General features: G+C 52.2%; 1 protein-coding gene and 1 long non-coding RNA gene across 4 annotated transcripts in view; one reads left to right on the top strand and one right to left on the bottom strand.

The window, feature by feature from the left end:
- Positions 1-27,160, top strand: part of TMEM266 (transmembrane protein 266) — a 144,397-nt gene that overhangs the window by 88,580 nt on the left and 28,657 nt on the right. For both annotated transcript variants that reach the window (XM_060154808.1, XM_060154814.1), the window contains exons 6-9: positions 7,012-7,068; positions 8,491-8,629; positions 10,457-10,572; positions 23,921-24,110. In XM_060154808.1, the coding sequence (XP_060010791.1) occupies positions 7,012-7,068; positions 8,491-8,629; positions 10,457-10,572; positions 23,921-24,110 (502 nt within the window). The remainder of the gene's footprint in view (positions 1-7,011; positions 7,069-8,490; positions 8,630-10,456; positions 10,573-23,920; positions 24,111-27,160) is intronic.
- LOC132523566 (uncharacterized) overlaps positions 12,082-27,160 on the bottom strand; it is a 52,035-nt gene continuing 36,956 nt past the window's right edge. For both annotated transcript variants that reach the window (XR_009541570.1, XR_009541574.1), the window contains exon 4: positions 12,082-12,923. This is a non-coding gene — a long non-coding RNA (uncharacterized LOC132523566). The remainder of the gene's footprint in view (positions 12,924-27,160) is intronic.

Here is a 27,160-nt window from a genome sequence, read left to right as displayed (position 1 = left end):
GGCATAGAGGGAAGGTCAGGCCCAGGCTCTGAGCCTCCTGGTTCAGCCTCCTGCCAGCTGTCTGGTCCTGGGGAGGTCATTTAGCTTGTCTGAGCATCAGCCTTCCTCGTCTGTAAGAGGAGGTTAAAAATATCCATCTTAGAGGGATTTTGTGAGAAACGAAATAATGTGTATAAAGTCCCTCTATTAGTCTAGGTTTTCCAGAGAAACAAAACCAACAAATATAACCTAGATGTGTATATTTATGTAATAAGAGAGATTTACAACTTCTTGGTTCACGTGGTGATGGAGGTCAAGAAATGCCCCAGATCTGTAGGGGGCAAAAGCTGGAGGCCCAGGAGAGCTGATGATGCGCATCTCAGTGCACGTCGGAATCTGCAATGTCCCAATTCAAAGACAGTCAAGCAGAGAGAGCAAATCCTTCCTCCCTCTGCCTTTTGGTTTTATCAGGTGGATTGGATAGGGTGAGGCCCGTTCACGTTGGGGAGGGCAATCAACTTTTACTCATTCTTCCAGTTCAAATGCTAATCTCATCCGAAACACCCTCCCAGACACACCCCAAATGAGGTCTGGCCAGATATCTGGGCACCCTGCGGCCCAGCCAAATTGACACGTAAATTTAACCTCCTAGCTCCTAATACAGAGCCTGGCACAGAGGAAGGACTTGATAAATGGAAGCTCTTGTTAATTTATTCATTCAGCCCACATTTTTGAGTGACTCCTTGCCAGGTGCTGTAGGTGATACTGGGCGTGAGGATTCTGCCCTGATAATCAAGGTGCAGGCCCAGCTCAGGTGTTTGCGGTCTACTGGGAAGCCGCCAAGGGGACGTGTGTAATGAGAGAACCGGAAATGGAGCTTAAGTCTCCTGCTGCAGTCAGTAGGAGACCTCAGAGGGAAAGCAGGCTGCTTGCGGATGTGTGAGGTGCTAGGTGCACGGTGGGGATAGAGGACCTTCTGGCAGCAGTCACAGAGCAGACAAGGGACAGCGTGAGCGACCACAGGATGCCTGGTTGTTGACTACAGCAGGGAATGGTGAGAGATGTCCTGGGGACCAGGCCAGGTCATGAAATGCCCTCCATGTCTTGCTCAGGAGTGGGGGTCTTGTTTTGAAGGCAGTGGGGAGGAGGCTCCAGGCAGGAGAAGCGGGTGATGAAGTTGGACTTTTAGAGAAATCCCTCTGGCAGCTGGTAAGCAGCAGCGGTCGGAGGTGGGGGGAGACTGGAATTTGGAGACTATTTAGGAGGTGCCATTTAGCTGTAAGAGGTTAAAGGTTTGACCCAGAGCAGTGGAGGTGGGACGGAGGAAGGGACAAGCTGGACAGAGTTGAAGGAGCTAAACTCTGCAGGACTTGGGGACCGGCCATCCTGGGGGAGGGGGCACGTGCGAGCGAGAGTGAGGGTGAGCATGACTTCCGGGGGAGGCTGGCCTCCTAAGGGGGTGGGGATGCCCTGTGCTAAGCCTGGGAACTGCTGCAGGAGGAGGTCTCAGCTGGAGTCGTGGACTGGGTGGGGCTTCAGGGTGTCGGGTGCGAGTTGAAGCCAAGGGTGCAATTGTCCGGGGATAAGGGAGCGTGAGAGGAGAAGAAATGGAGCCCCAGGAAACAATTCTGGGATGGAAAGCTGACTGAGAAAGTGGAGCCAGGGAGGTGGGAGGAGAACCCAGAGGGTGTGGGATCCTGGAAACAAAAGGAGGCCTTCTGGAACAAGGAAGCCGGCAGCACACCTGAAGCTGCTGAGGGGTCATTGGTAACCAGGGGCGATCAGTTTTCCTGGAATGTTGGGTGCTGGCATCAGACTGCAGTGGGTTTAGTGGAGGCATCTCTTCAGAAACTTGGGAGAACGTGGGGTCAGTGAGAGATGTTACAGGGTGGAGGAAGTGGAGATGTTCCTATGCCCAGAGGGAGTTCTGGGACAAACCTTGCACATCACGTGGGTTCCAGTTTCTCTCTTCGTCACCCAAGCCTAGCACAGTGCCCCCTGCACGGTGAGCACACAGCCAGGGCATGTCAGTACTTAATTCACTGCCGTTTGGTCATGTTGTCACCACCGTGCTCTACCCTGTGGGTCTTGAACCCATTCTTTTAAGGTAGCTGGGAACCTCCTGCCAAAATGAACCCAGCATGGCGGGAGACAGTGCAGCCAGTGTGCCTGGGAGCCCAGGTCCCTGGAGATATCAGCTGCTGCCTCTCGGAAGGGGGTCATCTTTAGACCCCTAGGGAGGAGGCAGTCTCCATTCACCATCCTCTTCCGCACAGATTTGGAAGACTTGAGGGTGAAGGAGGGAAGGGGTGGCTGCTGGCTCTACTCCTGTTTTATCAACGCCTAACCCCAGGGGGCACCCTTGTGCTGCCTGCAATCACCCCTCAACCTGTGCATGTCATCCAGCAAACCTTTCTTTTGCAAACCAGTTCAAGACTGCTTTTAGCCCCCACAAACGTTCCTCACATTTCCTAAGTTCTCCTTGTAGCTGGATCCCGGACTCCATGTCTTCCTTTTGCTTCTCTAGTTTAACCGGGGGCTTGCAGAGGAGGGAGCCTGTAGCCATCTTGGCAGCCAAAACTTGCCCAAGGGTACATCTGCTTCTTGAGGAAGTACCAGGGGTCAGCCCCCAGCGGCCTGCTGCCCATCGTTTGTCTTGCTCAGGCCAGGCTGTTCCCCTAAGCCGTGCAGCACCCCGCTCCCCAACGCCACCGGCTGCAGCCTTCCAGGGGCACGAGCTCAGGGCGAGATGTGTGCTGCTCCCTTTTCCCCGGCTGGCGGGCCCGGCTTTGGGGATGGCTCTGCAGGGAGCAAGGGTGCCAGCCCCCACTCTGCTCAGCAGGCAGTGAGCCAGGGGATCTCCCTCTGCTTGGGGAAGGGGTGCCTTTGAAAACTTTGCTCAAAGGCGTCTGATAGACGAGCAGGTGTTTCTGCCTGCATCTCCCAGGGTTCCTAAACCCTAGGAAACTCATCAGGCCTCATCCCAGGGAAAGAGGCCGATTCCCCTAAGGGGAGGGGCTCAGGCCTCAGGCGGCAGGAGGCCAGGAGTCCTTGCTGCCACCTGAGCGAGGCAGGGCCTGGAGCAGATGCAGAGGGTCAGGACTTCCCATCCTCCCCTCGTGCTGCCTGAAGCCTGAGCCCCTTCCCTTGGGAGAAATGAGGGGAGTCCCTCCTGAGAGCGGGGCTTGCCGAGGGAAAAGATGAGGCCTCTGGGGTGGGAAGGAAGAGGGGCCTGGGGACCAGAAGGTTTACCTGCCCCTCTCAGCCTCAGTTTGTGCATCTGTAAAATGGCACGAGAGCTTGGATTATAGTAAATAATAGATGGTGCCATCCTGGAGATTTTGCCAAGACTCTGGCCTATATTGATTGTCAGAGCATCCTCATCTCTGGAAGGTGAGACTGGAATGAAGGAGGCTGAAAACCTTTAGTCCCAGGTGGGACAGAGGCAGCTGGAGCTGAGGGTCCAGGTCCCTCAGTCCCACCCCCCTCAAAGCCCTTTGCAAATCTTAGGCGCAGGATTTCAAGGCCGGGGGCCCTGGGGTGGGGGTGGGTGATAAAAATAACCCCTCCTTAGTGTCCTCCTGCAGTTCTGTTAACAAAGCTCTTTCCAACGGAGCTTTGTAGCAGCTGGCTAGCTGAGGCAGGCAGCACGGGGTCACTAGTTCTGCCTTCCTGCAGGCTGACTGAGGGCTTCGGCCGATGTCCCATGGTTAGTAAGGGATAGTCAGAGCCCAAAAGGGGGACCTGACCTTTGACTCCTGATCTAACTCTCTTTCTCCTTCTTGCATCTGGGCATGTGGTCTCCCTGGGTTTACCCAGGGCATTGTCACCTTACACATCCCTGCCATTCTGTTGGGTACTCCAGGGGAGTTTGTTTAAAAAAAGGCATATTTCTGGTGCAGGATCCCCTGCACCCAGAGATCCTGACATCCTGGATCTTCATGAGAGCCCAGGAATCTCCATTTTAAACAAAATCCCCAGATGTTGCTAAAGCAGGGGGTCCTTGCCTGCACATTGAGACACACAGGCCAACAATGGGTTAGTCAGTCTGGGTGAGACCCGTGCTGGGGGCCGTGACGCGGCAGGGCAGCATGGCCAGGTCCCTACCTCCACGGACAGCAAAGGATGCTGCAGGGGAAAAACCCCTGGGTGGAGTGTTTCAGAGCTGGGTTCTCATTCCACCTTTGACCCTGACTCGGAACAGCCAGTTCCAGGCCATTTCCCATCTACAGCGGGAGGCTGGCCCAGGAGCTGTTTCCCAAGCCATCTCCACAGCTGCCTTTTAGCTGTTCTGTTTCCATGGGCTGGGCTAGGAAGGAAAGTCTCCCTCACAGGGTGGGTCCCCTGTGGATGGGCCAGCAAGGAGGGAAGGCAAATAGGTGGCCAGTACTCCTGCTGTTCCACTTGCCTACCTGGTACCACCTTGACCCATAAGCCCATGCAACCTCCATCCCTTCCTAGAGCACAGAGGCCCCGCCGGTGCTGTCTGCTGTCTGCTCCTCCCCTCTCTGGGGTTCCTGGCTGAGTTTCAGCCTGGCCAGCTCCCTTCCTCATACCCACACTGACTTTTTAGTAAATGCTGCTTTGTTTATAAAGCAGGATGATTCCTTTTAAATGAGGTAACCTAGAGGAGTCAAATTCATAGAGATGGAAAGTAGATGGTGGTTGCCAGGGGCTGTGAGAAGGGGGAGTTGATGGTTAATGGGCACAGAGTTTCAGTTTGCGGTGATGAAAAAGTTCTGGAGGTGGTTGGTTGTGATAATTGCGCAACAGTGTGAATGTGCGTAATGCCGCGGTTCACTTTTAGAAATGGTTAAGATGGTATAATTCATGTTTGTATATTTGACCACAATTTCCAAAGACGAAGCAATAGCAGGGCGGGGAGAAGGGGGTATCACATCCGGACCAGGCCCTGTTCCTCTCTGTGCTAGCCTGGACTTTTGGCTGTGGGAGCCCCAGAACTGGGATTTTGAGGTGGATGTGGCTGGTGTATCATTTCAGAGGAGACAAATACTGAGTTTCAAAGTCAGCACAGTTCGAGGCGGTGAACAGCAGCAAAAGAAACTAGGACAGTATCTGGCGTTCTTATGCAGCTTGAGTACACTACACAGAGTCAAACAGCTCTGGGTCCAAAGGCCGACTCATCTCCCAAGGCCTGAGTGACCTTGGGCAGCTTCCTTAACCTCTCTGAGCTTCAGCTTCCCCTTCAGTAAAATGAGAATCATGTGTGAGGAGGGTGGGCCCAGGATCTGCAACCTACTGATATGTACCAGATGGCAAATGTTAGTCTCATAATGAATTGGAAGATTTGTATCTTCTAACTCATCTCTCTAGCAGAAGGGGAAACTGAGGCCCAGAGAGGTTATTTGACTTGCCCAAGGCCACACAACCAGCCGATTACTGAGCTGTGACCTCAAGATATTGGACTCCAACCCAGATCTCTCTGCACCCACTCGAAGCTGTGGTGCAGTTAAGCGAGAGATTGGGAAGCCACGTGGAATGGGCATCAGGCTGCCACATGTCCCTGTGTGTTATCAAACATGGTGACAGAGCTGGCCGCCACCAGCATCCCTCCTTCTCATCTCTTCAGGATAGTCCTTTATGGGGAAGAGGTACATTTTAGCAGCCAAGCCTTTTTGTGGCTTAAGTGTGGGTAGAGATCCCTAGGCTTTCTACAGCTTTGCCACATTCAGATGGCTGGCCTTGTACTATAGGCATGTGGGAGCAGGGACCTCACCTGGTGTGAATTACTGTGAACTTCTCATCTTGGTTCAAGGAAGGGCCTACGACAATTGTACCAGAGTCATATGAGACCAGCTTTTAAGTATCTTCTTTGGAGAAAGATGTACTCTTGGTGAGGAAACCGCCACAGAAGGCGGAGGCATTGGAGTGAGTTCCTGAGGGCTTTAAGGAATCAGACATGCATGCATTTGTTCATTCATTCACAACTTGTAATCACTCAGTGTCACTCTATGCCAGGGATTAGGGGTAAAGGCGAGAAATCAGACAGTGTCTCTTGAGCCTGAATTGGGGGATCAGGCAGATAGTCACCACAGAGTAAGATCAAGTCCAAGGGAGGGAGGGTGGTGATTGATGGTCCAAGGCCTATAGGAACACCCAGGAAGGAGGCACCGAGCCTGGGAGGGTAGAAAAGCTTCATGAAGGTGACATTTGAGCCGTGGCCAGAAGGAGAAGGCCTTTCCAAGAAGAGGAAGGGGAAAAGGCCCTGCTGGTTAGCACACAGGCCAAGATGCTCTAACAAGAAAACCAAAAACACATGGACTTAATTAAACAAGGTGGGGTCAGCAGTTAAGGCTTACGTGGTGGCTTGGGGCTGGTGGGGGCCCAGCATGCTTGTTGCCAGCCCTCCCTAACTGAAGACACCTCCCCACCACACCTACACACCCACATTCTAGTCTTTGGGAAGAGGGAAATAGGAGGATGAGCCTAATCCCTTAAAGGTCGCAACCAGGAGGTGGTACACAGAGCTTCTCTCCTTATAAGCCATTGGCCAGAACTTGGTCACATGGCCACTACAGATGCAAGGAAGGCTGGAAAGTGTAGTCTTTATCTGGGTGGCCATGCTGAAATTCCAATTATTGTATAAGGAGAGAAGAGAGATTGGGGGTGAGGGGGAAATCAATGGGGGGGTCAAAGCCACGTGCAAAGACAAGGCAAAGGAGAAAGAGCTTGCAAGTGGTTTGTGACATGACAGGAGTGCAACAGATAACTGGAGAAGGAGGCAGGGTCCTGCGTGTCATTCCAAGGATTCAGAGTGTATGTGTATGTAATGGGAGCATTGAAGGTGCTTAGCCAGGGGCTGGCGCAGGCGGTGACGCAGACCTGAGCTAGGGCACTCAAAGCGGGGGTTGAGAGAGCGCGTGGGCTGAGAAACACTTAGGGGATGGTGAAGACTTCTCCCATTATTGAACAGGAAGCAGAGCCCTTGATTCCGAGCTCTGGAATCCTCTCCGCCGGGAGGAGGGGGGAGGGAGAACAATAACCATAACCTCTTTTCTCACTTCCTCTCAGACTGTTCTTCGGATAGTGGTGCTCGGGATCTGGGATTACATTGAAAACAAAATAGAGGTAAAGACCAATGTCCATCTGCACCCCACAAGCCAACCATCCTGGAAGCCAGGAAATGTCACTGTCCCATCCATCCCAGGGTGGGAGCCATCAACAAAGGCCATCTCCTTCCCACACTGGACACAGGAGTCTGTTCAGCTGTGCCTTTGGGTGGGTGGGGAGGGGGGTGAACTGAGAAAGTTTCCAGCAAAGGAATGGTCTAAAAAATCTCCTTGACTTTCTGCAAAATTTAAAAAGTTATCTTTTTTTTTTTTAACATCTTTATTGGAGTATAATTGCTTTCCAATGGTGTGTTAGTTTCTGCTGTATAACAAAGTGAATCAGCTACACATATACATATATCCCCATATCCCCTCCCTCTTGTGTCTCCCTCCCACCCTCCCTATCCCACCCCTCTAGGTGGTCACGAACCACGGAGCTGATCTCCCTGTGCTATGCAGCTGCTTCCCACTAGCTATCGGTTTTACATTTGGTGGTGTCTATATGTCCATGCCATAAAAAGTTATTCTTGAATCATTTTGGAAAGCTTTTGAAATGTGTTTTAAAACAAATCCACTCCAAAATGGCCCCATGATCAGAGAGCTGAGTGGGGGAACCATAAAAGTGTTTCTCAGCCTGGGTTTCTGCAGAGCAAACCGGTTGCTTTGCTTTGTATAAAAGCAGGTGGCGTGTGGTGGGTGGAGATGAGGTGCGGGGGAGGCTGGCTGACCCCCAGAGTTTGGTGTGCACAGGACAAGGCAAGACTGTCAGTGTCTGCTGCCCACTCCTTCCTCACCACCCCATTCCTCACCACACACACTTTTTAGCCTCTTTGGGCCAAATGCTGGGAGCAGACATAGGGGCCTGGCCTGTGGAAGTCTCAGACCAGGCCAGGCTGGAACAGGCAGATGGAAGGTCAAGGCCCAGAGCTGAAGCGCAGGCTGGGTCCCCTTCTCCCCGAGCTTTGCCTCCATGCAGGGTTAGAGACTCAGCATCAGCACCAGATGCAGATGAGATGTGGGCTCTAGGCTGTTGCTTCCCAGGGGTAAGGGGCCTGCCTTCAGCCTCCACTGCCAGTGAGGGATTCAGTGAGGCCAGCGCAGGAAACCTGCAACACGGGATGCAAGCCCCACCCCGAGAAGGTACAGGATGCTGGAGACATATGCTTGCAAAAGAAGCTTGGAACAGCCCAAGGCCGTCCGAACCAAGGCTGGCGATGGGCTGAGGTCACTTGGAGGAGAGAGAGTGCTCAGGGGCACGTCTGGGGTGGGAGGTCCCTAAAGACTAAGGAGGGTCACGAGAGGCAGCCAGAGATGGGGGTGAACTTCTGAGGGGGGTGCAGGGGGTCACTGGCCAGCACCAGCTGCTTTGCCTGACCTGGTCTCTGGTTCCAGGACATTCAGGAAGTTGGCCCAGGGCACTGAAATCCACCTCCTCTCACAGGTGTTTGATGGGGCTGTGATCATCCTGTCCTTGGCCCCGATGGTGGCGTCCACTGTGGCTAACGGGCCCAGGAGCCCCTGGGATGCCATCAGCCTCATCATCATGCTCCGGATCTGGCGGGTGAAGAGGGTCATCGATGGTGAGTGGCCCGAAAGGGGTGAGTTCGAGGCAGGAAGGATGGTCTCTGGGGTCTCTCATCCCCTTATCGGGGTACCCTCTCCCTGGTCCCCAGCCCCATGTCCCATCCTGTGAACACTGTGGGGTTTGGCATCTTGCCAGGGAGCCCCTAATCCAGAGTCCTCATCAAACTGAGCTGTGATCAGGTCCAGCTTTGTAAGGCCCACGCAGGAAAGGCACTGGGAGATCATCTAGTCCATTCCTCTCATTTCACAGATGGGGAAACTGAAGCCAAGAGGGGTGAGGGTCACACAGGAAACCAGCTCTGAGTCAGCAGTGAAGCCCAGGACCCCTGACACCCACCAGTGTTCCCTTAGCTGTTCAGCTTCCCCCCTCTGCACAGGCTCTGCTCTTGGCTCTGTCCCTGAGGGGCTGCCACTGCCTGGGAGCTCATGGGGCCCCATAATCCAGAGTCCAGGCTCTCTCTCTGGGTCTCAATGTATGTCTTTTATAAGTAGAATCCACTGTGAGTAAGAGAGACTCAAAATAGCAGTAACTAAAACAAAACAGAAGCTTATTTCTCCCACATGAAAGCCTGGGCCAGTAAGGTAGGCAGTCCAGGGCCAATAAGGAGCTTCTGAAGTCATGATTCCAGGTTCCTCTTGTATTGTTGCTTTGCTGCACATAGCCTACTTTCCAAAGTCACCCTCATGGTTCAAGATGGCTGCTTCAGTGCCTGCCATCACATCCTCATTTCAGCCAATAGGAAGAAGGAAGGGAGGAAGAAGATAAAGAAGCAAAAGGAAAGCCCCAGCTGCCTTTTCTTTTTGCACATCTTTATTGAGATGTAGTTCACACACCGTAAAACACACATTTAAAGTACACAATTGAATGCTTTTTAGTATATTCATAGAATTGTGCAAACATCACCAAAATCTAAGTTTGGAGCATTTTTATCACTTCAAAAAGAAACCCATACCCATTAATTAGCAGTCACTCCCCATTCCCCTCCAGCCTTAAGCAACCACTAATCTACTTTCTGTCTGAATAGATTTCCCTCTTCTGGACATTTCATATAAGTGGAATCATTTATGTGGTCTGTTGTGTTTGGCGTCTTTCACTTGTTGTAGTACGCATCAGTACTTTATTCCTTTTTATTGTCAAATAGTATTCTATTGTATAGATATACCACATTTTATTTATCCATTTGTCAGTTGATGGACATTTAGTCTGTTTCCACTTTGGGCTGCTGTGGACACTCATGTACAAGTTTTTGTATGGACATATGTTTTCATTTCTCTTAGGTTCCTAGGTATGGAATTACTGGGCCATATGGTCACTCCTTGTTGAATATTTTGAAGAACTCCTGTTTTCCAGAGCAGCTGCCCCATTTTACATTCCCACCAGCAATGTGGGAGGGTTCTAATATTTGCAGTTCCTCCTCAACTCCAGGTGCCTTTTAAGGAAGGCTTCTGGAAGCCGCTGCACAACACCTGCACTTGCATCCCGTCATGCAGGATGTAGTCTCATGGCTTTTCACAGCTGCAAAGGAGACTGCAAAATACAGTCCTCATACCAGGCAGCTGTGCACACAGCCAAAATTAAGGGTTCTTCTATCACTATGGAAAAGGAAAAAAAAAAACGGTATCTTAGTCGTGATGGGTTAGGGTTCTAGCCCTCTTATAGTTTCTGGGTGCTGTTGGGTACCTGACACCACCGCCCCCGCCCCAGTTCTTCCAGGAACCACACCTGGGCCTGAGCCTGCTGCTGGCTGGACGCTGGGACCAGCCCCTTCCCCACCAAGCCCTGCCGCCGCCAAGCTGTTCACGGGGCTGTCTCTGTTTTCCAGCCTACGTCCTGCCTGTGAAGGTGGAGATGGAGATGGTCATCCAGCAGTACGAGAAGGCCAAGGTCATCCAGGACGAGCAGCTGGAGAGACTGACGCAGATCTGTCAGGAGCAAGGGGTAACGCGTGGCCACTCTCAGTTCTGCCCAGTTCCGTCCAGGGCTGAGGACCCTAGCGGTTTCTCAAGTCCCCTAGGGTGCCAGAGCCGCAGGTGCCCTGCGGTCAGCGACCTCCTCCAGCCCCTTCACAGACACATGGGAACCTGAGGCCCAGAGTGGGGAGACGCGTCTCTAAGGTCACTCATGCCCAGCCCGGCCCGGCCCGGACTCCGCCCTGGCTCTAAGGCCAGTCTTCTTTTCATCTCTCCGTGGTGACCAGTCAGCTCTCCAACCTGAACCGGCTGAGTCGTCCCCTCAGTTATCAGGGTCTTCTGGGCACGGCGGTCTCTGAAGCAGGGGTCGAATTCTGTGTACAGAGGTTGCTGGGCACCGCTGTGGGCCAGTTGCCACCCAGGACCCCCAGACACACTAGAGAGGCTTCAGCAGCGCCCTCTGCCCTCTAGGAACCCTGGCAAAGACTCAGAGACAGGGACGGGCCCTCCAAGGCTGTGCTGGGCAGAGCCAGGGGGACAGGCAACCGGGGCTCGGAGAGGGTCTGTCTGGGAATCCAGAGGCTTCTCTCAAGGTCCAGCCCCCCAGTCCTCTGCTCCCTCCCCCAGGACTTCAACCAAGTCACACACTTCTTTGCCCTCAGTTCTTTCCTCCCTAAGATGAGGGGACCGCTGCCATGTGAGTGGGACAGACAACCCCTTCTATAGGAGTTTAGGGGAGGGGACTGGGGTGCTCAGGAGGTCGGAGGACAGCAGGGCCCTGCAGGAAGGCTGCAAAGCGCTGTAGAAACATAGCCTCAAGTGCAGGGAATGTTCTGGTACCAGCCGTGCAGGGTGGGAACGCCACAGAGCGGCTAGCTCGCAAGGTGGGGGGAACGTGTGTGGGAGGATGGGCCCCAGCCCCGAAGCCCTCGCTGTCGGCCTCCAAGGGTCCTGGGCACTCACTGCCGCGGGCCGTGCTTGTTCGCACCCGGAGCTGCTTCTCCCACTAAGCTGGATGCTCCCCTAGGGCAGGCTTCGTCCAACTCGTGTTTGTCCCCAGCCCAGCACCCCCTACGTGTGGGTCTCCTGGCTCCCCAGCCCCAGGCTCTCGTGGCTGGAGGAGGCGCTGGAGCGGGTGGGGAGTGTGTGGAATTACCCCACAGGAACACGCAGGCCACGTCTTCCAAGTCATCCCCTTGGAATGTCTGTCCGGGAACATTTATCTCTTTATCTACTTGGGGAACACCACGGCCTTTCACTTCAGCACAAAACGCTTATGAGTGACAAGAGGGGCCATCAGGGGACACAGTCCCCAGGGGCACATTGTCCATGGGGTCCCGGGAGTGGGGCCGTCTAGGCTGGGAAGAAGTGCTAGGCTGGGAAGAAGAATGATGCTCCAGTCCCGAAGCAGTTGGCATCAGCTTCGTGCTTACCTGTGCATCTGGTCAGCCAGGAGTGTGCACAGGACAGGCCCCTGCCCTCAGGAGGCTCTGGATGACTCGGGGCATTTAGCAGGCCCATGCTAGACAGCAGCAGTCCCGTGTAATGCATGCTTCAGCAGGGACACGTCGGGGGCTCTCGGTGGGGTGGACGGGTTTCCAGAGGCACTGACATTGAGCCACGGACCCCTGGAGAAGGGCGCCAGGTAGAGGGGACAGGTGAGGCACGAGAGTGGGCATTGTGCTGGGGGGATCAAGGCTGTTCAGGGTGTGAGCAGAGGCGGGGAGTGGGGGGATTTGGAGGCAGGCTTGGGGAGGGCCGCAGGGCTGACCAGGGAGTTTGGGCTTCATCCAGTTGGGAGGGAAGAAGCCTGGAGTGTTGGAAGCAGGGCCGGGGGGATTTGCTCAGATTTGAGTTTTTGGTGTATCTTTCTGGTAGCCTTTGAAGGACGGATGGGAGAGGCAGGAGTGGAGACGGGAAGCCCGGTAGAGGCGGCAGAACCACCAAGGGGAACGCGGCCTGGGCTTGGGGCAGAGGGAGGTGGAGGGGTCAGGGAGAGGACAGCTCAAGTGTCATCCAGGACCCGGCCAGAGCGTGGTCAGGCAGCTCTCAGTCTGCTGTCTCACAGGAAAATGAATGCTCTGCTTCGTTGCATTTGGCCACGTGAAAGACACAGACGCAGCGCCGCATCTGCCCTCCATAAATGCATGGCCACGTTAACAGCCCACGTGCTGCGTGGCTGATGGCAGGCCAGCCCTCCTGGTTTCCACTGTGACCCCGTCCTGAGCCCCCGGGGACCCCACATTCCTGCCGTCCCGGTTCACGTCATCCTCTATATGTGGCCTCCTTCCCAGGGATCTGGGCCAGAGGGAGACTCCCTTGGATTCTGCACAGGAAAGAGCCAATAAATAAAGACAGATTCCCTCTACGTAGTGACATCTGGAAAAGAGATAAACAGAAACAAACCATTTTAATTTAAAAAACACCTGAAGCCTGTCATCTTAGTTAAGACAGCAAAAAAGGGCCAGATGGGCTGGAATCCCAGCAGGCTGCCAGGTAGGCGGGAGGGGCTGGCCAGAGCCACACGCTGGGTCACTGGGTTCTGCAGAGAAACCACGAACGCTGCTCTCCCAGAGCCGTGCCCGCTCCACAGGGTGGAGCAAATAGACACCTCATTTTCAGCTGGATTTTAAGACCAGGCTTGGGACTTGACTGAGCAAAAAATGCCCTTAAAGAAATGTGAATGCTGGCTCGTGGAACGTCAGGGATGGCTAGGCCCTTTGAGAGAATAGTGCCTGGAATGGTTAGGATGTTAGGGACAGACCTGAGTGCAAAGCCAGCTTGGCTACTTGTGGCTTTGGGCACCAAGGGGACCTCTGTGGACCTTGGTTTTCCTAATCTGAAAAATGGGGATAATAATACAATCCTTGAAGGATGGCTGTGCGATTGCTTAGCCTAAAGCCTGGCACGTGATAAATGGTGACTCTATGGGAACTAACCACCCATTTCTCCACGTACACCCATTTTACAGATAGGAAAATTGAGAAGTGGTGACTTGCCCAAGAGCACAGAGCTAAGAGAGGGCTTTTAGAGCCAGGAGTGGATCCAGGTGTCCTATCTGTGAAAGGTGTTCTTCCCCAGCCCACCTTGCTAAGGATCGTGTTCTATGACATTTTTATACCCATGTCACTTCTCAGGGCTCGGTGAAAACATTGATTAGACTGTGCACCAGGATGTCTTTAAACCACTGCCTGAGGACAACTCTTCTCTTGCAGGCACAAACCCGGCTGCCCTCAGCTGCCTCAGTAGCATTTCCAAAGAGTCTCTTGCTGCTGCCCTCACTCCCACCCCACCCAACCCCATTCCAGGTCATTCTGTTCATCTTTGTCACAAACTCTTGCGCTCTCTCTCTCTCCCAGCAGGAATTCTTAGGGCTTAATGAAGCAATTTCCAAACTGAATTTGTATATGCTACCTAAGAAATTGAAATGTACCCAAAATTCCAATGAAGTGTGTAGAGTCTCAGTTTAAACAAAACACTACCTTTGCGTTCACCTTGCTCTCTCCCTGGCATGTATTTGTAAAACTGTTTGCCAACACTTCACTCATCTTAGCTCTTTTTAAAACTAAACTTTATTTTTTAGAACAGTTTTAGATTTATAGGAACATTGTGGTGATAGTACAGGGCTCCCATATACCCTGTACCCCTTTTCCCCATTATTAACATCTTACATTAGTATCATACATTTGTTACAATTAATGAACCAATATTGATATGTTACTATCAAGGCCCACACATTGTTCAGATTTCCTTAGTTTTTATCGAATGTCCTTGATCTGTTCCAGGATCCTATCCAGAACACCACATGACATTGAGTCATCATGTCTCCTTGGGCTCCTCTTGGCTATAAAAGTTCCTCAGACTTGCCTTGTTTGTGATGGCCTTGACAGTTTCGAGGAGTTCTGGTCAGGTATTTTATAGGATGTCTCTCTGTTGGGATTTGACTGATGCTTTTCTCGTGATTAGATTGGAGTTCTGGGTTTTGGGGAGGGAGACAGAGGTCCCGTGCCATTCTCATCCCATCATATCAAAGGTACATACTGTCACTATGACATCACCGTGGATGTTGACGCTGACGTAGTGTTTGTCAGGTCTCTCCACTGTCAAGTGACTCTTTTTAAATTCATCTTAGCCTTTTTAGAAAGCTTAAATTGTTTCTTACTGTGACCCTGTGGAGACTCTTGGGTGACATGCCTTGCTAGCTTCTTGCATGAATATCTCGCACATTTTATCTTCTGTGCCACATGGCATCCCATTCTCACCACAGGCCACGCCCAAGGTGCCCCAGAACTCCCTTGTGTTATAGATGAGGGGCCCCTGGATTTGGCAGTTGGAGGAATCTGAGGGCAGTTAGGAGATTAGGATGGAACAGGGGTCTCTTACAGCTCATTCTAATCCTTTCCTCCCCCCAGATCACACTGACCTTCTGGTCTTCACAGGGAGACAGGATTCAGTGCTTCCCTCATTCCCTCATCTCTCCTGACTACTGGCTCACCTCATCCTTAGCAGATTCCTACTGGAAAGAGGAGCCCAGAGGGGCCAGGGTTGGGGCGGGGGGAGGGAGGGGGACACTGTTGGTCAGTCTCACCTTTCCCAAGCCCTGGCTGACCTTCTGCAGTTTCTTCCAGATGGCTCATTTCTGTGGTGGAAGCAGGTCGCCTCAGACCCCTGCATTCAACAGTCCTTCGACTGGAAGGTCCTTTCACTTTTATTTTGCTCCGTATCTGGATTTTGTTCTCTGCCCGTCCAGCCAGAATTTTCTTAGGCACTCATCTCTCTGGTACACAGATGGATTCCAGAGGTGGGGTGCTAGTTCCCGCCCTTCAGAGAGATGGTATGAACTTTTTGTCTCTTTCTTTGTACTGGCTGCTTCAGAAATCAAAGCTATTTCAGATGCAGTGGTTAAATCAATGCAGTGATATATTCTCCCAACTTGTCTTAAGAAACCACTTCTGAGGTTTCAGTACATCCCTGCCCAGGACCTTGCTCTGATTCCAAAACATACTGTGAAGTCCCCATTGTACTTGCTCTTTGCTCTATAAGCCTTGCAACAACTTTTGGTCCAAAATAATACGATCCAACTCAGCTCATGGTCGAAGTTTGTTTCTCTTCCCTGCTGGGCCCTGTGGGACCAGTTAAGTTCTTCTTCTTCAGCACCATCCAGTGAGACCACTGGCAAAAGACCCAGGGAGGTGGGGCTCAGTCTAGGGTGACTTGAGGCCCAGCAAGGAGGCCAGTGGAACTCTGTGAGCCCCTTAGGTCAGCCTTAGACCTGGGGCAGGCGGTGGTCTCTGAAAGAAGAGTCCTGTGCGGGGGCAGCTTGGAGGGTGGAGAGCATCCTCTTACCATGGGAATCAGCAAGTGGGATTCTAACCTCAGCTCCACCAATAACCCTCTTAACCCCTGGACCTCAGGATCCTCATTGGAAAAATGGAGGAAACAAGGCTTACGTCACAAGGGTGCTGTGACTATCAGATTAATTCAAGTAATATATAAAGTCTGGCCCACTGGAGTCTCTCAGTAAATGTTAAAAAAGAGAGAGCACAAAAATAATACTAAATCATTTATATAATGGTGACCATTTACAAATGTGCTGCCACGTGTTTTAGCTCATTTTGACTTTGATGGTCAAAGTTGGCAGGCTGGGTATTATTAATCCTTTTATAGATGGAAAGGCTGAGTCTGAGAGAGGCTGCTGCCTGCCCAGTGTCTCACTGTTTGTCATGGAAGGAAGGGCTGGGGTGGAACTCAGAGTTCAGTGTCCATTTTCCTCCACCAGAAATAGGGCATCCGTACAAGTCACTGTTAGAATGAGTAACACAAACTGCTCCATTAAACAAATCCAGACATCTCCGTGGCCGAACACAAGAGGAGCGTGTTTGTCACCCACACCGCAGCCCAGTGCAATTGCTTTGGGGAGGGGGTAAAGGGACACTGTTCCACACAGTCACTCTGGCCTCCAGGCTCTTCCCCTGTCATGGCTCCTTCTTCTTCTAAGTGTTTGGAGTTTTCTCCCTTCAGCCAGGGGATTAAGAAAGGGAGGGTAGAGAATTGTGCATAGATTTTTACTGGCCGGGCCTGAAAGCGGTGACATTGTTTCTGCCCCCATTTCGTGGGAGGACTCAGTTACACAGTCACACCTAAGGCACCAGATGCTGACAAAAGTAGTCTGAGTGGCCAAGGAGAAAACAGTCACCTGCACAGTCACCTAATAGGCTCACGATGTTTCTACCTCCATTCCCCGCTTCCCACTAGCAGGAGGCACCATCACAATGATTAATCCTTCCTGGATGATGCAAGTCTCCCTGGCCTGTTTCCTGAAGAAACAGGACGATAACCTGGACCCTAAGCGATAGGCGTTCCCACTGGAGGCAGGTGGGGGGCGGTGTCCACTCCACGGTCCTTCGAGGGCCAGCAGCCCCTTCAGCAGGTCACGAGCAGCAGGAAAGGGGTTCTATCCTGGCTCTGGGGGTGTTGCTAGATGCGGACTCGTTCCAGAGAGCCCCCTCTTTTCTTGCAGAGGCCACAAGCCCCCCAGCTCAGCACAATAGTCTTTGTTACCCGGATTATTCAAGATCCCCACTGTGGGAAGTGAATTTTTTTTTTTTAAACATGGGCAGTGATTTGTAAAACAGCCGATAGCTTTAATGACAAGCCTATTTAGCTGATAAAATTAGCCATCAGAGGAATAATTTATGTTATCCTTTTGCCATAATTTAAATTTATGGCCAACTACCAGTCATCTTCACAGTGGATGGAAAGGGGCCAAGGTCGAATTCAGCTTCACCCTGCTCCTAAATCATTAGTTTGCAACTGTCTCCTGAGTTTTATTGTTACCAACAATGGTGAAACTAATGGAAATAAACATTGGATGCCATCCCAATAGCAGATGGGTTTGAAGGCAGGGCAGTCTGTGCAGACAGCACTAATAGGATGGAAGAAAATTATTGCTATTGCATTAGATACCATCGAGCTTCTGGCCAAAGTGTGCATTGATCAGGCCAAGGCCCTGTCAGTTGTACTTCACAAACCAGACCATTAAAGGCAGAGATGGGCTGGGTGTGCCCGCCCTGCCGCCCGCCCCACCCCCCGCACCGGGGTCTGGCCCCGCCTGGCCATGCATTAAAAGCCCAGCCCAATGGAAGGGGCCTGACTCACTCCAGTAATGCACGCTGAGGGCTTCCCTGTGGATCCCAGCAGATCTGGTCAGGTTATCTGATTAGAAATACTTAGCTAATAATGTGCATTAAGAAGGGCTGTGACTGCACTTTCCTTCTTCCCAACTCATAGAATCGTCTTTTTTTCCCCACTGGCCCAGTTTGCCAGTGGAAAATTTGCTTCATTTTATCCCCAAAGCCGCCATGCACTTTCTGTCCCAGAGGCCCAGGCTCACGTGAACCTGGAGAGCCTCAGCGCTATGGGTGTTTCTCCTTTCTGTGTTTAGCAGTTTGACTATAGGGTTTCTAGGTGTGGGAGTTTTGTATTTATCCTCCTTAGGGTTTGGATTTGTGGGTTGGTGTTTTCATTAGATTTGCAAAGTTTTTGGCCATCATTTATTTATTGCTTCTGTCCCATCCTATCGGTCTCCTTCTGGAGCTCTAATTACATATGTTAGACCTTCTGATCATGCCTCACTTTTTCCTTATACCCTATTCTGTTCCCCCATTCTCTCTCTTTTTTCTTTTTCTGGCTGTAACTTTTTTTTTAAAAAATAAATTTATTTATTTACTTTTACTTTTGGCTGTGTTGGGTTTTCGTTGCTGTGCATGGGCTTTCTCTAGTTGCAGTGAGTTGGGGCTACTCTTCGTTGCGTTGTGTGGGCTTCTCATCGCAGTGGCTTCTCTTGTTGCAGAGCACGGGCTCTAGGCGCACGGGCTCTAGAGCGCAGGCTCAGTAGTTGTGGCGCACAGGCTTAGGTGCTCCTCAGCATGTGGGATATTCCCGGACCAGGGATCGATCCCGTGTCCTCTGTATTGGCAGGCAGATTCTTAACCACTGCGCCACCAGGGAAATCCCTGGCTGTAACTTTTAGTATTTTTCTATAGACCTATCCTCAAGTTCAACATCCCTATCTTCTACTGTGTCCAGTCTGCTGTTAAACCCATCCAACTGAGTGCTCAATTTCAAATATTGTATATTAAGGTCCTAAAAGTTTCATTTGATTCTTTTTCTAGGTTCTATTTCTCCACTGAAATGCTACAACTATTTTGTCCATCTTTTCCCACACTCTTCTCTAACTGCTTTATGATTTGATAATCGATCCCTTTTTCCTGCTTGTTTGCATGAATAGTAATTCTTATTGTACACTACACATTGTTGATGCATTTTAGAGGTTCTGGGTTATGTTATCTTTCTCTAAAGAGTTGGCTGTCTGACAGTGAGGCATTTCCGTAGGAGCAGGGGATGGCCCTGAAGACAGCACCAAGAATTAACTGGCCCTTTCACTTTGTTCCCTCCCAGTTAGAGTCCCAGAGCCAGCACAGAGCTTGTTATAGACCAGAATTCAGCTGCTCCGTTAGCCTTACTGAACACACAGTGAAACTGAGGCCCAAAGAGGAAAGGATACTTACCAAAGTCAGAGTGAGGGAGGGGTGATGGGCCGAGAGTTGAGGCTCCTCCTCCAGCCCTGGCTTTTTCCCCACATGGGGGCCTCCTGCTCTTTCCTGGCCGCCGTTACCATGAAGCTCCCCCATATTCTGTTTGAGCTGAGTCACTTCCATCTCTCCCTTAAGGCTTCAAGTTCCCTGACACAGGGTCTGGGGGGCTGGAAGCCAGAGACATGGGTTCTGGGCCCAACTCTGCTCTGATGCACCATGTGGTCCTAGACTTTACCCCACACTGTCCCCCAGCACAAAAGCCTCCTGCCCATCACGGGGCCTCAGTTCACCCATCTGACTAAAGAGGCCCTGCTCTCCTAGGACCCCCTTGACAACCCTTCAACTGGAGAAGCACATGTGGCCATGTTCAGCATATGGGAATCAGGAACCAGGCTCTGAGGGTCCCAGCTAGAACATCCAGACAGTCCCCTGGGCTGTCACAGCCAGTGACCAGAGCTGAGAGCCATTTAGCCCATCTGCAGTGTCTCCGTAAGGAGTCAGCCGTTCCTTCTCAGGGTGAGGGATCAGAGCATCCAGCCACCCCATGCCCTCTGGGTGTGAAGCTTGTAAAAATATGTCCCCAAAGCAGGTTGCCTCCTCCCTCACCCGCATTCCAATCCATGCCCATGCTGACACTTCTACCTCCTAAACAGTCTTCATCTTCATCTCCACTGTCTCTACCCTAGTCCAAATTCTGGTCATCCCTGGCCTGCACTGCTGCAGCAGCCTCCCAGCTGGTATTCCCATGTCCGCCCTGGCTTACCCCCATCCAGTTCATTCCCCGCTCAGCTGTCAGCACAGTCCTCTCGAGATGCTCATCTGAATCACCACTCCTCCACCTCCACCCCTCCACCCTTCTGTTCAGAAGATTTCAGTGGTATATTGTTTCTCTTTAAATAAGGGCTGAAGTCCTTAAAATGTCTTACCATGGCTACAAGGCTCTGCCTGGTGTGACCCCTGCTGACCTCCCCCAACACCTCTTACCTCCCGGTCTCTGTCTCCCGGACACACCGTGCCTCTTCTGCCACAAATGTCACCCAGAGCTAGCCCTTAGAACTCTCCTGGGACATTTGTTCCCTGCAGTGCCGCAGACAGTGCCTGTCGCTTGGGCCACCCAGGACTCACTGTGAAGCTGGGAGAGGCAGTTTCATTCCAATACACATAACAGGATTTTAACGTTTCCCTCGCCATGCTTTACCTGACTTCTTAGTGATAAGTGAATAAAGGAGTGAATGGGGGAACTACCATACACTCGGGTTCATATTTCTAGCCGAAAACTTATTTCAGTGTACATGCCTATGTCTGCACATGTGGGCTTGGGCAAGCCATGGCCTCTGGTGTCTGGCCTGAATTCCAGTGGGACACTCATGGGCAGCTCTGTATCAATTACAAGTTATCAATAATGCATCTGTTCAGAGTGGCCTAGGAGGCCATTAGCTAGGGCTGCCGGCCCTGATGAGCGGCCTTGGAGAAAGTGGGCTGGGTATGCCCATGGGAAGTTCAGATCATCCTGGGCAGGAGGGGCTCCCAGCCCCAGCAGAGCTAAGGAGGGTTGCCTAATGGGCCCTACGTGACATCTGAGACCTTGCTGCGAGAAGGGTGGCTCGAGCCCTCTCCCCCTGCACAGAAGGCCACTCTATAATAAGCTAGTCTCGCTTTCTCACTTTCTGAGACCAGTGGCCCCATTCGAGTACTGGGTTGTTGAGATCCAGGTCTGAGCCTAGTCTGAGACCAGAGTTAGGGCCCAGTGTGTGATCAGGATGTGGTCTTAGTATGTGACTTGGGTCAGGACTCAGTGTGTGACCAAGCTTGGGGCTCAGTGTTGGGGCTCAGGCTTTGCCTCAGCTTTGGGTTAAGGTTGGGGCCCAGTTTGTGGCTGGAGTTAGGGCTCAGCCTGAAACCACAGAAAAAAGCTGGGCAAAGCTGACTGGTTTCACACACTGATTTATTGATTCATTCAGCAGCATTTACCGAGTCCCTTCTGTGTACCAAGCAACAAAACAGGCAAGATCCCTGCTCTTACAGAGATTGTATTCTATATTCTATTCTTATATAGATTCTATTCTATATCCCTGCGCTTACAGAGCGGTGAGGGTGGCAGTGGTGTGCTGGAGCTCCCACTGACTCGTGAGAGCCAGCTGTGCACATTTCTTCACAGTTCTGCATGACATCATGTTGGTAGTTTGCAATTGGCCATGGGGGGAGTATTTATACCAGAGATTAGCATGTACTATAAATCAGGCCTCTTTTTTTCTATACCAGCACACTACTGCAGCTGAAGTGACCGACCACACGTGTTTATCTGATCTCCTTCCCCAAACTCCACCGAGATGATAGTAAAGAAAAAAATCATAAACACATAAGAATTAAGAAACTCTCTTTAAGTCCTGTCCATCAGGACAAAGAGGATACAGATTTCAGTGGATTTAGGGAAATGGGGAGTGATTTAGCAGAGTGGAGAATCTATAACTCTAGTGTCTAAAGAGGCGGATAGTGAGGGAAATGGGCTAATTCCCCCCTCAGTACCCTTTAGAGTTTGGGAGGAACGGGGTGAATGTGAAGCTGACCACAGGGGAGAGGGGTTGGCTAGAAGTCTGTACACATAATATTTGAACCCTCCGTGTCCCCTCCCAAGTTCTGCACACTCCCCCATCATACAAGAGGCAAGAGGTTCGTCCTCTGGAGAAATTGAACCAGAGGGCTCTGCAGGTGGGCACTGGGTGAGGCAGAGGCCTGGGGAGAGGTTCAGGGCTGAAAATGAGGATTAGGTGAAAGTCCTTTCATCTAATGGCTGGACCCTCTGCCCCATTTTTCTGCCCTGCTCCCAGCACAGAGGCAGCCAGAGGTGATGAACTCTGGGAAAACCTGAGTGTTCCCAGAGACAAAATTTGTGAACACTGACATTGGGAAGTTGCCCCGATGCCTGGCCACCCTAGTGTTAGTGAATGCTTCAACTGTGTGTTTCACTTTTGTCAAAAGAAAAATAATAAAACATTAAAATAAACAAAAATATCAGAAGGTGCCAAGCAAAATGTAGAGAATTCACACAGAAGGATGTGATGGAGTGCCTGGGGGGCTGCCTTAGGCCAGGGGTCGGGGAAGGCCTCCAAGAGGGGGAGCCAGCCGTGTGATATGGGACCAGAGGTCCCTGGGAAAGGGACCTGAGACCAACACACACTTCGTGTGTTTAAGGAATGACGAGAAGGCCTGTGTCACAGCGGGAGGTAAAGGGAGAAAGAATGTGGTGAAGTGAACCAGGTAAGCAGAGCCAGAACATGCACCTGTTACGTAAGCCAAGGTCTATGGACAAGGTCTATGGACAAGGGGGTGACATGATGTGATCTAGGTTTACGAGAATCCCTCTGACCCCTGTTGGCGAATGGACGGTAGAGGGCTGTAGGGCTGCAATCATCCAGGTGAGAGCTGGCAGTGGAGGTGGAGGAAGGTGGGCAGGCTTGTGGTAGCACTTAGGGAGCTGGACTTGAGGGCAGATTGGATGGCAAGGATAAGGGAAAGTGTGGAAGCAAGGGAGGAGATTGCATTTTTTGGGATACAGCTAAAATGAGATGAAAACACCTGAGGGGCAGGTGTGGGGATAGAGCGAAGTGTCCTGTTTAGACTAGGTTGAGTTTGTGACACCTGTGCCCCAGTTCTGTGTTGCTGTCAGGTAGGCAGTTGGAGGTTTGATCTGACATTGCAGGGAGGGGCCAGGGCTGGAGATTGGGATCATGGGCAAGTAGGTAATCTCCTAGGTAGGGAGCCCAGGCCCGGGGACTCCCTGGGACTCCTCTACCCGCCTCCCTGCTTCAGGCCTTTGGGGGTTTGACTGGAGGTTGTGGGGTTATGCCAAAGCGATGCAATGTGTGTTTGGAACACTAGGTGGCAGTGAAAGATCTCCTTCCTCCTGAGCCCGTGGCCAGGCCCTTCAGTGTCAGACCCAAACGTTGCCTTCACCCAGATGGCCCAGGGAGGCCCCAGAGTGTGAACAGCCGTCTCAGCCACAAACTCAAGAGGCATCTGGAAGCCTCTCTAGGCAACCTTCCCCAACAACAACAAAAAATGAAACCAAAATAAAAATGTGTGCAGCTTTTTACAAAGCCTTTATGAAGCCCTCAAGTCCTCAGAGAGCTCTGTGGGGTGATAACCCCTGTTTTACAGATAAGAACACACGGCAGTACGCCGCAGGGTGGGAACTAGAGTCCAGTCTGGTCTGGCCAGCCCTCGGAACACCTCCTAGAAGAGGGGATATGGGCGTTGCTGGAAGACAGATGGGTCAGGGGCAGCCCAGTAAGCCACAATGGGCTCCCACCGGCTAGTTACACTGACCCTGAATATTGCGGGGTTTCCCGTCTTCCACTAATCGTCAGTGTGGGACGCCAGAATAAGGCTCTTGGGTGGCACGTTTAGGCAAGTAACCAGAACGAATCCCGTTCCCTGACTCCTCTTCCTCCGATGCTCTTCCCGCAAACCACGGCTGTGTTTCCTCTCACGGCCATCTTGTCTTCACTATGGGGCCAGACTACACAGTATCCGAGGTGAGACACAGGAACGTGTTTTTTATGACTCGGAAAAGGCTCCAGAAACGTCAGAGACTCTTGCGACTAGTGTCGTTGGAAGATTTGTAAGGAACGCCCCCTCCAGCCTTGGGATGCTCAGCCCATTCCTCCCCGCTCCCCCAAGAGCAAAGCGCCCAGACGTCGGGCTCGGGCCGGATCCACGCCCCCCCCCCCACCCCGCCCCTGCGCAGCCCACCGCCCACCGCCCCGCTCTTTCTTGCAGTTTGAGATCCGGCAGCTGCGGGCGCACCTGGCGCAGCAGGACTTAGACCTGGCGGCCGAGCGCGAGGCGGCGCTGCAGGCCCCTCACGTGCTCAGCCAGCCGCGCAGCCGCTACAAGGTGGTGGAGGCCGGTACGTGGGCCGAGGAGACCGCGGATGAGAGCGTCGTGGAGGAGCTGCAGCCCGTGCAAGGTGAGCCCGCCCGCGGCCTCCCCAGTCCCGTCGTGGGGAGCCCCGTCCCCACCCCTGCCCTAGGGCTCTGTGCACAGCTTCCCGGAGTTGGAGCACGCCTCCTGGCAGGACCGTGCCCCCATCTCGGCCCACGATTGTGGCGGTGGCGGTGGTGGTGACCCTCAGATCAGTGCCCCCGGGACTACCTTTCTGAGCCTCGGAGAAAGCGTTCAGGTAAGCTCCCTTGACCCGACCTCTACATGATCTCAGTGGCGTGTACTCATTTCATGCCTGTGGGCCACTGGCTGCTTTGCGTGCACTATTTCCCCAGTCCTCGCGGTAACCGCCTGCAGGAGGCTTGACTTTCCTACTTTATGGATGAAGGAACTGCGACCCAGAAAAGTTGTCCAAAGGTGCCTCAGTAATAAATGGCAGAGCTAGGCTTCCAGCCAGATGCCTAGGACTTTCCTACTGGACTGCCCAGCCCACTAAGGCCCGGATAGTAAGTTCAGGCCTGGGGCCCAGAACAGCCCAGAACCTATGCTTTGGGGATGGTAGTAAATTGATGGGCAGGTGATGTTGGTGGAAATGGGAGTGCCGGCCATACCCTGGGGCAGAATACTCTGTAGAAGACCGACCAGCTGTGTCACCTTGTAGAGGGGAATTAACCTTTCTGGGTCTTGGTTTTACCAGCTGTCAAATGGGAACAATGCTGAGCTTTTCCCACAGGGTTGTTGTGAGGCTCCAGGAAGCAGGTGAAAGTGGCTTCCAGAATTGCAAAGTAGTCCTGCAAATGTCAGGTGGTATTATTTGGTGATTGGGGGTGAAAGTACCCTCACCTGGTGATGCAGCCGTGGCAGGTTTGGGCCTTTGGGAGGTTTGGAGAGACTGTGTTCTCATGGGCTCAGGCCAGGAATCAGCCTCGGGTCAGGGGGCACAGCGGGGGAGATCTGTGGTCTTGCTGGAGCCCCGGGGGAATCCTGGGAGCCTGAACATGAACGCTCATGTCTGAGTCCTCCCTGCCCCAACTTGCACCTGAAAATGTTATCACTAAAATGATGGTTAAGGGATTTCTTCACTTTACCAAGATATTTTTTAAAGTATCGATGTCCCCTAATAATTCAGAATACATTTTTGGGTCCCCATTTTTTACCTAAAGGTAAGGGAACTAAGATTCATCAAACTCCTCCAAGAGAAGCTTTTTACAGTGTGGTTTCATTTCGTCCTCACACCTCCTTTCTCTCATACGGAGGAGGAAACTCAGACCCAAAGAGGTCGAGAGAATTTCATGGGGTCACACAAAAGAAATGGAGGTGCTGGGCTTGGAACCGAGGCTGTGGGATCCTAAACTCCAGCTTGGTGTGGGGCCCGCTTTGCCTTGGCGTGCTGAGTGGTCCTTGTCAGGGCAGCGGCAGCCAGCAGGGCTGGGCAGGTTGGGCAGCAGGAAGCCAGAGCTCCAGACTCTGCCACTCCCTGGCTCTGTGATTTGGGGCTTCCGTGTTCCCTTCTGCAAAGTAGACTCATCACTCCAGCTCTGTCTGCCTTACAGGAAGTCTGGGGAACTGATGGATGTGAGAAAGCTCTATAGGCTGTAAGGCACTGTGAACAGGTTTTGGGGAGCGGGGTGATTGCTATTATGATCTTTTGAGAGACCTTCCAACCTTAGAACTGTAGAATTTGGGGGGTAGGAGGGACTTCTGAGTCCAGCTCTTCAGCTGATACGCTAATCCCATCTATTACACCTGCCAAGAGTTTTACCTTCTTCTAAGAATAGGTACCCCGAACCTCCCAGAGAAGCCCATGCCAACCCAACATCAGATGGCTCTGCCTGTTAGAAAATTCTTCCTCAGGCTGTGCTGAGGTCCGCCCCCGGCACCCACCTCTCCCACATGGACGAAGCTTTTATATATAGGCCTGGTGGGTGCCCTCCCAGCTGAGATATCCTTTCGGAGACTGGCCTCTGAGTGTTTTCTCCTCCAGAGACTGTCACCTGCATTCCCACAACCAGTCCTCAGGGGACAAGCTCTCCAAGTTCTTGCGGTTCTGCCCCTCCCTGAGCATCCCAGTGTTTCAGTCACGCAGTTCTTGGGGAGCTGCAAGACCAGGGCAGAGTGTCGAGGGGCCACCCCTGCCTTTTTTCTGGACCCAAGACCCCTGTGACAAGGCCAGAAAACTCCTGAGCCTTGTGGTGGCTGCCTGGCCTGAGCTCACAGGTGACCCAGGCCCACATGGCTCTGTCGAGCCCCGTGTCCCTGCAGCCCATCCTTGGGCAGCGCACTTTTTGTACCCCCTGTGTGGATTTTGACATTCATTTGTGTTCAGCTGTAGCTTGTTTGATTCCTGCCTTTACTCCGGGTTTCTAGGACTTTGTAGATCCTGACTCGTCACCAGTTCCTTCCGGTTTCACTGCCTACATATATCGTGAAACATTCCCCTTTTCCATGTGCATTGTTCAGCCTTCCTTATTTCTGGACCTCGGCTGGCTCCCTGACCTCAGCTTTGCCCCCATAGGTGCCCTCTTCAGTCCTTTGTCCCCCCCTACACACACACAGTCATCTTTCATAAATCCTTCATGTCACTCCCTGAGTTAACACCTTGGCTGGTATCTCCTAGAGCTGCCGAAACAAAGTACTGCAAACTGGGTGGCTTAAACAACAGAAGCTTACTGTCTCGCAGTTCTGGAGGCTGGAAGTCTGAGATTAAGGTCTTGGTAGGGTTGGTTCCTTCTGAGGGCTGTGAGGGAGCATCTGTTTCAGGCCTCTCCCCCAGCTTCTGGTGCTTTGCTGCTAATCCTTGGCATTCCTTAGCTTGTAGAAGCGTCACTCTGACCTCTGCCTTCTCTTCACATGGTGTTCTCCCTCAGTGTGTGTCTGTGTCCAGATTTCCCTTTTCATAAGGACCTTAGTCACGTTGGGTCTGGCGCCCATCCTACTCCAGTATGATCTCATCTTTTTTTTTTTTTTAATACATTTATTTATTTTTGGCTGCATTGGGTCTTCGTTGCTGCACACGGGCTTTCTCTAGTTGTGGTGAGCAGGGGCTACTCTTCCTTGTGGTGCACGGGCTTCTCA

This window comes from Lagenorhynchus albirostris, chromosome 1 (assembly GCF_949774975.1).
Source record: "Lagenorhynchus albirostris chromosome 1, mLagAlb1.1, whole genome shotgun sequence".
Classification (NCBI taxonomy): Eukaryota; Metazoa; Chordata; class Mammalia; order Artiodactyla; family Delphinidae; genus Lagenorhynchus; species Lagenorhynchus albirostris.
The sequence above is the reverse complement of the archived record's forward strand: the minus strand, read 5'-3'. Positions and strand labels throughout refer to the sequence as shown.